This window comes from Mizuhopecten yessoensis, unplaced genomic scaffold (genome assembly GCF_002113885.1).
Source record: "Mizuhopecten yessoensis strain PY_sf001 unplaced genomic scaffold, ASM211388v2 scaffold8213, whole genome shotgun sequence".
Classification (NCBI taxonomy): Eukaryota; Metazoa; Mollusca; class Bivalvia; order Pectinida; family Pectinidae; genus Mizuhopecten; species Mizuhopecten yessoensis.
This window is the reverse complement of record NW_018407435.1, coordinates 2,299,366-2,312,129: the sequence shown is the minus strand read 5'-3', so window position 1 is coordinate 2,312,129 and position 12,764 is coordinate 2,299,366. Positions and strand designations below refer to the sequence as shown.

At 36.5% G+C, this 12,764-nt stretch overlaps 1 protein-coding gene across 4 annotated transcripts in view; it reads left to right on the top strand.

The window, feature by feature from the left end:
- Positions 1-12,764, top strand: part of LOC110455442 — a 42,127-nt gene that overhangs the window by 19,364 nt on the left and 9,999 nt on the right. For 3 of the 4 annotated variants that reach the window (XM_021505581.1, XM_021505583.1, XM_021505582.1), the window contains exons 4-10: positions 80-254; positions 624-812; positions 1,202-1,349; positions 1,450-1,537; positions 2,889-4,019; positions 8,217-8,315; positions 10,818-10,856. In XM_021505581.1, coding sequence (XP_021361256.1) covers positions 80-254; positions 624-812; positions 1,202-1,349; positions 1,450-1,537; positions 2,889-4,019; positions 8,217-8,315; positions 10,818-10,856 — 1,869 coding nt within the window. The remainder of the gene's footprint in view (positions 1-79; positions 255-623; positions 813-1,201; positions 1,350-1,449; positions 1,538-2,888; positions 4,020-8,216; positions 8,316-10,817; positions 10,857-12,764) is intronic. The other variant, XM_021505584.1, reaches the window with a different exon arrangement.

Below are 12,764 nucleotides of genomic sequence, written 5' to 3'. Positions count from 1 at the left end.
ATAATTTAACTAGAACTGAATATTTTGTAATTGTACAGACATGGGTAGACTTTTCACTGATCACGTTGTTATTTTACAGATTTGGCTGGACTAGAACTTGGGGATAAACTTCTGGAAGTTAACAACATCAGTGTGGAAGAAGTGACCAGCAGTGGAGTGGTCAAGGTGCTAACGGGCAGTAACAAACTAAAGCTGGTGGTAGAACGGACTGGCCAGCTTCCTGAGTGGAGACTGTCCAGAGAGAAAGTGACCTGGTATATATGACCACAACGCATAATTCGTTAAATTCATGTTTCTTTTTCCGGATTGCATTGTATACCCAACCATTTTAGATCATTCACTTATATACGTAAATCGTATTGGAAAATCATGTATGACTTCAAACAGGTCATCTAGTAAAGGTTTACCTGAAACTTAATGGAATTTATTTGGTCTAAATTACCGATGTATATACATTAACTAGGATTGCACATTCATTACCATACATTGGTTGTTTATGTAGGGTTAATTATCACTAGATACAAGGATGGTCAGAGTGCAATAATTGTGTCATTGATTGTTTGCGGTGTATAGGACGTAAGGTATTGAGGCTATATATAGTGAGTTTCTGTTTGTTACGACAGGTATAATAGCCACACCCGGCTCCTCATGGAGGGGGAGTATGAGGATGGGGGAGGCAGTGCCTTTATAAGGGGACTGGACGCTGAGTTCCCGGAGAGAAGGCTAACACTGTCTATCTCAGATCGACATAAAGAGCTGGGCTTCAACATCCGCGGAGGCATCGAGTACGGTATTGGAATATACATCTCAAAGTAGGTTTATAACAACCTTGACATGTCTCTGGATCGTGATCATGATATAGCATGTTTGGGATATTCTTGAACGACGCGTAAGGAAACGTCAATATCAGTTGTTTATTTACAGGAGTTGACAGAAGTGTTGACCGATGAATGGGACAAAATCTCTGTTAGTCAATGCGGCAACGCTGCAATGCTGCATTTGGCGCAAACGGCGGTCATACGCGGTATTAAACTTGAACTTATTGCGAATTAACAAACCAACACATTAATAAATTGAACAGATGTTTGAAGTTTCAAATACGCCAAAGATAATTTTCATGGAAATAAATGAATATCAATTATCACTTTTTCCTTGGACATTTTTAAGCAGTTGATTCATAAGATGTTTTGTGTGTACACAGGGTGGACAAAGGCAGTACTGCGGAGAGACACGGGGTTAGAGTTGGTGATCAGATTCTGGAGGTGAATGGAATCTCATTCAGCGGTATATCTCATCCTAATGCTGTTGAAGTGTTAAGGAGTGAGACTCATCTCATTCTCACGCTAAGGGTAGGTGTTAAACTGTACAAATAGTCTGTCAATGTGAATATATTTACTTGACGTCAGCATTGTATTCCGTGTTATCAATGTGTTATCTTTGTTACTCCAGGATATGGGGCGGTACCCAGCTTACAAGGAACTCTATGCGGAGTATTCCTGGAACTCTCAGAACACAACCATGTCATCCACCAGAACAGGTCAGTTACCATGTCAACCATTAGATAATGTCAGATCCATCACAAGGAAAGGTCTGTTATCATAGCAACCACTGTGACAGATCACGTGCTACTATGTCAACCATTATGTGACGTCAGGTCCATCACAAGGAAATGTCTGTTATCATAGTAACCACTGTGACAGATCACGTGCTACTATGTCAACCATTATGTGACGTCAGGACCATCACAAGGAAAGGTCTGTTATCATAGCAACCACTCCGACAGATCACGTGTTACTATCACGTGTTACTATGTCAACCATTAGGTGACGTCAGGTACATCACAAGGAAAGGTCTGTTATCAAAGCAACCACTCCGACAGATCACGTGTTACTATGTCAACCATTAGGTGACGTCAGGTCCATCACAAGGAAAGGTCTGTTATCATAGCAGCCACTTCGACGTATCACTTGTTACTATGTCAACCTTTAGGTGACGTCAGGTCCATCACAAAGAAAGGTCTGTTATCATAGCAACCACTGTGACAGATCACTTGTTACTATGTCAACCATTAGGTGACGTCGGGACCATCACAAGGAAAGGTCTGTTATCATAGCAACCACTCCGACATATCACTTGTTACTATGCCAACCATTAGGTGACGTCAGGTCCATCACAAGGAAAGGTCCGTTATCATTGCAAACTCTGCGACATATCACTTGTTACTATGTCAACATCAAGGAAATGTCAATTACCATGTTAATTACTCTAAAAATAGAAACCATACCAATTGTTTGAAAAAGGTCAAGAAACCTTGTTGTGTTGATGGGCTGTTACAGATTAAAAACTAGAGAATACAAAGGTGTAATTTGGTGTGAACATTTTTCTTTGAACTCAAAAACAATTGACAATTGACAACATCTGTATAAAGGAATGTTTTACACGTAGATATATGAAAAGGTACCAGGTGATTTGGACCAGGAGGTCTGAAAGAGTAGGCGTCTTCTGCTTCAGTGACCGACATGTAAATATAGGTCAGATCGAAGTACTGACACGTCTTCATTGCTCCTGCCCGCTATCACTTTGAAACCACATTGCTACTTATAAATTGAACACTGACTTGATTGCATTGACCATTAAGACGATCGTGTTGTCCTGTATGACCTTGTTGTGTTGATTGGCATTTAAAACAATTGTGTGACCCTGTGTGACCCTCTGTGACCCCGACGTGTTGATTTGACATTATTAACCCTGTCGCCCTGAGTGATTGTGATCTGTTGATGGGTAATTACAGAGATCATATTGTATTATATAATTTAAGATCCTGTAGTGATTGTATTGTTCACCCATGTTAACGTCTGTTAAATAATGCCTATGATTATTTATTGAAGGACAACCGAAGATAAAACAGACAAAACTGCGCGACATGTGTCTAGACAAGGGTTCACAGAGAAATCGAGGTCTTCACCTTCGTATGCCCATCCAGTCTGGGATTTACACAAGCCATCGGGAGTCTAACGAACTCCCTCTTCAATCTGAGATTTATTTGCCACATGTACAGAGAAATGACACCGCGAAGAGTAACAGTTGGACTTATGGTCCAATTCAAATTGAAAACTGGCCTGGAGCTTCAGGATCGAAAGGTTCAAAGGTTACTGGGTCAGTTAACCCCGCCTACCTTCCAAGTGAGTCGGAATTAGATACGATCAGCATTAGTTCTGAAGATACCGACGACTCGTCAGGTGTCCGTGGTGAATATGACATCACTATGGACGACATCATTGCTAGGGGTGGTGACCTTGCGGAGGATAGTCTTGACATGGGAGATAACCCAGCGGTGAGTGGTAGTGTTGAACTTGTCGACCTCCAACCTCAAGACATGGAGTCACTCAGTGACCTTGAAATATCAGACAATAGTGTTAGTGATGAGGACCACGACCAAGCTGTCCTTGTTCTCCAGCCAGCTAGCCACACTTCGGACACCAGCAGCGTCCATAGTGATGGTAATGTCCCTAGCCATAGTGATGAGAGAATGGAGCAGACTGAAGTGAGGCAAGTCCACTACGAGTTTGCTCCCGTGACAAATTCCATGGATATTGATTTTATTCGCTCTACCCAACAAAGCGTTGGCTCCGAAAATGTCACCACTAATTGCAACTTAAATACTGTCGGTAAAAACGCGGCAACGGAGGAAAGTAAGACGAGAACGAAAACAGTTACATATATGGAGTCTTCAGTTTCTGACATTCCGCAGCAGTGGGATACAGATAGTGAGGGTGGATCCGGAGGAGTCCAGAGGCAGGATGAGGGGGACACAGAGGGGTGGGGAACAGAAGACGGTAGATCAGAGAAGGCAGTTACCGACCCATACGAGGTCAGTTTGGAGGATGATGAAGATATGATTTGTGTGATGCAGAACTTTGATGATCAGATCAGGGATTTAGAGCGGCGGCAGTCAAATCTCGGCTTCATCGAGATGTCGTCGCTATCATCAGAAGACCGGCCAGATTCAAGTCATCCAGGTGAGTTTACAATGTTAAACAAACTTTAAATAATAATGGCGATCAAGTATAGTTCGTAACAATATTTTTCTATTCCAACAAGAACATTAAGTTTATAAATAACATTAACAGCATAAACAACAGAAATATTTACTGAAACTTTTATTTTCAGTTAATCAGGCACAACAAAATTTATGATTCAAATAATGTGAACATCACTTATATTTTTATTATCATTTTGATTAATTATTTAAGTTTTGTCCTGGCACAATTTTGATATAAACCAGTACTCAACAGAAATAATAATGATAAGTTACTATAGACAGCTAAACCAGCACTCCACAGAAATAATAATAAGTTACTATAGACAGCTAAACCAGTACTCAACAGAAATAATGATAAGTAACTATAGACAGCTAAACCAATACTCAACAGAAATAATAATAAGTTACTTTAGACAGGTACACCAGTACTCAACAGAAATAATAATAAGTTACTATAGACGGTAAACCAGTACTCAACAGAAATAGTAATAAGTTACAATAGACAGCTAAACCAGTACTCAACAGAATTAATAATAAGTTACTTAAGACAGGTACACCAGTACTCAACAGAAATAATAATAAGTTACTATAGCCAGCTAAACCAGTACTCAACAGAAATAATAATAAGTTACTATAGACAGCTTAACCAGTACTCAACAGAAATAATAATAAGTTATTTTAGACAGCTAAATCAGTACTCAACAGAAATAATAATAAGTTACTATAGCCAGCTAAACCAGTACTCAACAGAAATAATAATAAGTTACTATAGACAGCTAAACCAGACCTCAACAGAAATAATAATAAGTTACTATAGACAGGTAAACCAGTACTCAACACAGAAATAATAATAAGTTACTTTAGACAGGTACACCAGTACTCAACAGAAATAATAATAAGTTACTATATACAGCTAAACCAGTACTCAACAGACATAATAATAAGTTACTATAGACAGGTAAACCAGTACTCAACAGAAATAATGAAAAGTAACTATAGACAGCTAAACCAGTACTCAACAAAAATAATGATAAGTAACTATAGACAGCTAAACCAATACTCAACAGAAATAGTAATAAGTTAATATAGACAGCTAAACCAGTACTCAACAGAAATAATAATAAGTTACTATAGACAGCTACACCAGTACTCAACAGAAATAGTAATAAGTTACAATAGACAGCTAAACCAGTACTCAACAGAAATAATAATAAGTTACTATAGACAGCTAAACCAGTACTCAACAGAAATCATAATAAGTTACTATCGACAGCTACACCCGTACTCAACAGAAATAATGATAAGTTACTATCGACAGCTACACCAGTACTCAACAGACATAATAATAAGTTACTATAGACAGGTAAACCAGTACTCAACAGAAATAATGATAAGTTACAATAGACAGCTACACCAGTACTCAACAGAAATAATGAAAAGTAACTATAGACAGCTAAACCAGTACTCAACAAAAATAATGATAAGTAACTATAGACAGCTAAACCAGTACTCAACAGAAATAATGATCAGTTAATATAGACAGCTAAACCAGTACTCAACAGAAATAGTAATAAGTTACTATATACAGCTGCACCAGTACTCAACAGAAATAATAATAAGTTACTATAGACAGCTACACCAGTACTCAACAGAAATAGTAATAATTTACTATATACAGCTGCACCAGTACTCAACAGAAATAATAATAAGTTACTATAGACAGCTAAACCAGTACTCAACAGAAATAATAATAAGTTACTATCGACAGCTACACCAATACTCAACAGAAATAATGATAAGTTACTATCGACAGCTACACCAGTACTCAACAGAAATAGTAATAAGTTACAATAGACAGCTAAACCAGTACTCAACAGAAATAATGATAAGTTACTATAGACAGGTACACCAGTACTCAACAGAAATAATAATAAGTTACTATTGACAGCTAAACCAGTACTCAACATAAATAATAATAAGTTACTTTAGACAGCTACACCAGTACTCAACAGAAATAATAATAAGTTACTATAGACAGCTAGACCAGTACTCAACAGAAATAATTATAAGTTACAATAGATAGCTAAACCAGTACTCAACATAAATAATAATAAGTTACTATAGACAGCTAAACCAGTACTCAAGAGAAATAGTAATAAGTTACAATAGACAGCTAAACCAGTACTCAACAGAAATAATAATAAGTTACTTTAGACAGCTAAACCAGCACTCAACAGAAATAATGTGAGTTACTATAGACAGCTAAACCAGTACTCAACAGAAATAATAATAATAACTTTAGACAGCTAAACCAGTACTCAACAGAAATAATAAGTTACTATAGACAGCTAAACCAATACTCAACAGAAATAATAAATTACTATAGACCTGTACACAGATAGGACAATAATATAGCTGTTATATAGCCCAACATGTACTAAGATAGGACAATAGTATAGCTGTAATATAGCCCAACATGTACACAGATAGGACAATATTATAGCTTTAATATAGCCAAACATGTACACAGATAGGACAATAATATAGCTGTAATATAGCCCAGCATGTACACAGATAGGACAATAATATAGCTGTAATAAAGCCCAACATGTACACAGATAGGACAATAATATAGCTGTAATATAGCCCGGCATGTACACAGATAGGACAATAGTATAGCTATAATAAAACCCAGCATGTACACAGATAAGACAATGATATAGCTGTAATATAGCCCAACATGTACACAGATAGGACAATATTATAGCTGTAATATAGCCCAACATGTACTAAGATAGGACAATAATATAGCTGTAATATAGCCCAACATGTACACAGATAGGACAATAGTATAGCTGTAATATAGCCCAACATGTTCACAGATAGGACAATAATATAGCTGAAATATAGCCCAACATGTACACAGATAGGACAATAATATAGCTGTAATAAAGCCCAACATGTACACAGATAGGACAATAATATAGCTGCAATATAGCCCAGCATGTACACAGATAGGACAATAATATAGCTGTAATATAGCCCAACATGTTTACAGATAGGACAATAATATAGCTGTAATATAGCCCAGCATGTACACAGATAGGACAATAGTATAGCTGTAATATAGCCCAACATGTTTACAGATAGGACAATAATATAGCTGTAATATAACCCAACATATACTAAGATAGGACAATAGTATAGCTGTAATATAACCCAACATGTACTAAGATAGGACAATAATATAGCTGTAATATAGCCCTACATGTAGACAGATAGGACAATAATATAGCTGTAATATAGCCCAACATGTACACAGATAGGACAATAGTATAGCTGTAATATAGCCCAACATGTCCTAAGATATAACAGATTTGTAGCTGTTATGTGTCCATATATACTGAGATATACGACGGGGACAAGTAAAAATAGCATTGATTAGGTCGAAAGTGTGGAGAATAACCTTATAATGACTGCAGCAATTTGTATGTAATTATGGTAATTATGGTACATTACTGTCTGTAGCTAAATACATAAATCTACTGACTATAGTGATAGATTAACAAGCTGGAGAACTTTGTTGTATGTCAGTGTTTACAAGTTCAAGTTAAATTCCGAACTGTACAAGCTTGTAACGCTCCAGACCGTCCAAGTATGCCATACATATACGTTAGTCGTATTCTATACTGTACAAGCTTGTTACGCTCTAGACCGTCCAAGTATGCCATACAGAGACTTCAGTCGAATTCTATACTGTTCAAGTTTAGTTTAATACTTTATAAGTCTGTCGTCTTTCATACTTTACAAATCTGTCATATTTCATTCTTAATATACTTATATACTTAACATATCTGTCAAACGGCACATTGTTGACAATCTCATTATCCACATGTCCCTATAAGATGTGAGGTCTAGGAATGATTGTCAGTATTTGATCTCTGCAGTTAGACAGGGTGGAACACCTCCAAATGAAGGCATAGTTGGTTTGTTTTCTAAACATTGTATAAAAATCGTCACTTTGAACATGTTTTTCTGAAATAATCCTCGTTGAAATGATTGCATATATCATTGTTTCAACTTTAGAAAACATTTTGCATAAAAAGAGCAGACGAGTTCACATACATTTTGTAAACAGTCTGACTATACTTCATCGTCCATTTTGACATTTTAGACAGCTTTCTAGATGTGCCAGGAAGAAAGGAGGACAGCATTATCAGTGGGAAATGGAAAGCCATCAAGGAGAAACTGAAGGGCAGTTTGCGCCTTACAAGTGAGTACCATATCAGTTATAGTAATTCCACAGTATAAGTGGGAGTTTTACCAGTAATATTACGTAATTTAACTGTAGAAAGTGGGAACCGTACCAGTAACATAAGTTATTTAACTGTAGAAAGTTGGTACCGTACCAGTCTGTAATTTTTCGGTAGAAAATGATATCATTTATCATTAAAACTCTAACTTTTGGTAATGTTTTTCAGGATCTGTGTTTGATTAACTGAGCATTCCCATTATCCACCTTACAGGAATAATAAGCAGTTGTTATTAAATCACTTAAGCCCTCAGCAGCTACATCTCTGTTTTATCATAGGAACCTTATGAACTCCTCACTTTGTGTAAAGAGCTCATTGCAGTTTTCTTGAATATCGCTTTCTTGTACTTTTGCTTCTTTACTTCTCCGAGCCTTTTAGTTTGACTCGATCTTTTTTGAATGATGAGAATCACCATCCGGCAAGTAAGGTAGAAATAACACAGCATTATATAACTAAGATTTCAGATCTTCAAAAGATTTGATAAGCTTTAATTTAATCGACAGTTCTGTTGTCTTTAATCATTCAATTTTGAGGTAAGACTTGATATTGCTGCTAATACTTTCAAACTATCCCCTGTGAATTCTGACAATATTGGTGTTATGTTAAAAACGTGCCAATGCTAGATTGTATACAGTGATTTATCTGTCTAAAAATGTTACTGGTGCTAACAAACCTTCTCTATATAAACGCTGCATTCTGTATATAGGTATTGATATAAGATTAACAGAAAGCTCAGGTTTACTACCACACGAAATGTCCGAACCCGAGTCAGAAATCCTATAAAAAGGAAAACATTCACTTGCCCCTCTATACCAATGTCCTCTCCATTTGCCCTTTGAAACCATTTCTTGATGCGAAGATTCTACTGCATTATCTTCTAAGTACAGTACACGAAACTCCTTGCGTTCCTGTAACTACTTGCGCTCTCCTATTTCATGTTTAGAAGATTGTGTTGCCTTATTTATCTGTATCCTCTCAGTGTCTTCGTCTCCATAAACAGCCAATGTTAAAATTGTTTCCAATACATAGACTGACAGATTGAACTGCCTCAATATAAGTGCACACATTTATCTTAATCGCTTGGCTTTTGAGACATGCTTACTTCGCGTGAAAATAAAATTCCCTTAAATTTCTTAATTGATGTACAATAAAGTATAATCTCCCATTTCTAACCTTGATCACCTTGCAGTGATATACTGTGGTCGCATTAATTCCCCTAGAACCCAAGGTTTCTCCACCAGCATACATTCGATTGTGCACTGATTATTATTAGATCATGAACAAAACCATAAATATGTTTTTTAACAAATGTCATGGTGTGAGTTTGCCTCCTTTAACTTTCACTTCTCGCCTAGTCTCCATTGATAGATAGCTTAATAGACCAATATAGAGGATTGTCGGGATTCCGGAAACCTCTTAAGATCCGCCATTGTATGACTAAATCTCTAAAACTCATTCAAACGATCTCTCTTTGACAAACCTGTTTGATGGACCGTCAATTTTATTTTACCAAATTGTCACTCGGACACACTCATACATTAACACTTTGTACTGATTGGCGTTATACTGCTATTAGGGAAAGAGAGCCTGGATTTGCATAGGCGAGGCGACATATAGGTATTACTTTGTCGGCGTCGTCAGAAACAAGGTTTCCGTGCGATAACTTGAGTTCCCTTGGGTTGATTGCACTTAAACTCAGTACACATATTGCATACGAGTATAGCTCGGATAATTTTCCATTTCAGAAGTTTGCGTGCATTTTTGGTAGAGTTATGCCCCTTTTATTGCCAAATAAGGGCATTGTGAAGAAAATGAAAGAACTTGATTTTTATTTTTTAATCAATTCCTTTCAAATTGTGTACGGTAATGCTAGAAGCAATAATATTCAACATACATTACAGCTTTGCCAAAACACTTTTCTTACTAAAAGCACTGAGCAGGCGACACATCCACTCCCTCGGAATTCTTGTTAAGCTAAAAGAACAGTAATTGATTTCTTGTCTATAATTCTGTCCCCATTGTTATTGCATCGGATTATTACTTGTGTGAAATTTAAGTGTTCTGACGAAAATCGAACTAAACGCATTACCTCTTGCTAGTATGTTATAACATGTTGTTCATGCGCAGCAGTTATGGATTTATTTTGTGAATAAGTCTACAGGTTTAGCTGTTGCTGCACAAATGCCATGTATATTGAGATAATAACACAAAATATATGCATTGACAACGTATATAATGTATGTGTATTGATGTATTGACAATACATCAATGCACGGTAGCGAGGACTTGCAAATGTAAATGAACTTCATCAATATATGCACCACCTGATACTAAATGTTACTGAAGGTTTCTGGTGTGAGTTGTTATGTATCGTCAAGCAAAGTCGTTTTGGGTTTTATTGAATGGTAAGTATTTTATCGTTATTTTTCGTTGAATATCTATTCTATAAAATAATGTTTCAGAACCTGACAAAAACAGCTATGTGAAGGAAATGGAGAGAAGTAAGCTACAACCTTTATTGAAGGTTCTGTTTTCATTCTTATGTCTTCACTTAATGGAGTTGTAGATATTAATAGTTCCCCGGAGTGGTAGATAACTACAAACCTTAGTCCTAGAGCTATATAGTTCACTCATGTCGTAGATAATAGCATTCACCTTAGTCCTAGAGCTATATAGTTCACTCATGTCGTAGATAATAGCATTCACCTTAGTCACAGTTATAGTTCACCCGTGTCATAGACAGTTCTTCTTAGTCACAGGCTCAATATTCCAGGTGTTACACTCATTTACATACACTCTCTGCACTCCTGGAATATGTCATTGCAAAATGAAGGCACGTGGCTAGCTAATCATTTCGTCTCAGCTAAAAAATTGATTATGCAATGTATAGGCTGCCATCTGTCATTTAAAGATTACAGAGGAGCGCCATCCAGCTTCAAAGCCTGTCCATTTTACTCATCTATGGAGTGATTAATTACAATTGTCATACGGAATGTGTCGTAGATAATAACAGTCGCCATAGTCATAGAGCTTTACAGTTCACCGGAGTGGTAGATATTAGTAATCATTTTAGTCATAGAGGTTTATACATGTAGATCATCAAAGTGGTAGATAATTACAATCACCTTAGTCAAAGAGCTTAGTAACTCACCCTTGTCGTAGATAATTACTATCACCTTAGCCATAGAGCTTAGTAACTCACCCTTAACTTAAATCATTACTATCACCTTAGTCATAGAGCTTAGTAACCCACCCTTGTCGTAGATAATCACAATCACCTTAGTCAAAGAGCTTAGTAACTCACTCTTAACGTAGATAATTACAATCACCTTAGTCATAGAGCTTAGTAACCCACCCTTGTCGTAGATAATTACAATCACCTTAGTCAAAGAGCTTAGTAACTCACCCTTAACGTAGATAATTACAATCACCTTAGTCATAGAGCTTAGTAACTCACCCTTGTCGTAGATAATTACAATACCTTAGTCAAAGAGCTTAGTAACCCACCCTTGTCGTAGATAATTACTATCACCTTAGCCATAGAGCTTAGTAACTCACCCTTAACGTAGATCATTACTATCACCTTAGTCATAGAGCTTAGTACCCCACCCTTGTCGTAGATAATTATAATCACCTTAGTCATAGAGCTTCGTAACCCACCCTTGTCGTAGATAATTATAATAACCTTAGTCATAGAGCTTAGTTACTCACCCTTGTCGTAGATAATTACAATCACCTTAGTCATAGAGCTTAGTTACTCACCCTTGTCGTAGATAATTACAATACCTTAGCCATAGAGCTTAGTAACCCACCCTTGTCGTAGATAATTATAATAACCTTAGTCATAGAGCTTAGTAACCCCCCCTTGTCGTAGATAATTACAATCACCTTAGTCATAGAGCTTAGTAATCCACCCTTGTCGATAATTACAATCACCTTTATCCTATAGTCTAATACTTCACCAATATCGTAGATATAAACATTCACCAATATCGTAGATAAAAACATTCACTTTAGCCATGTTGATAGTTCACTGATGTCGTAGATAGTAACATGCACTTTAGTCTTAGAATTTAATTGTTTGCTTGTGTCGTAGACAATAACTTGGCTTTTAGAAAGAGCCTGTATTATAGTCGTTTAGCATTAACACGTTCAATGTATTTGCTTTTTATTCAAATTACAAAGCCGAATATATATTATGTTGCCAGTCTTGTATATAAATACGAACAGAAGCATCTACACAGACAAACATTTCAGAAAAAGAAAAATATATATATATTGAGCCATGTCACTTTACTATGTAATTGAGATCATTCAAAAACATCATTATCTTATTTACTGTCTTAAGGTCAAAGGTTAACTTTAAAGCTGGCCGAAGTCAAAAGTCAGCATAAGCTGTTATTGTTAAG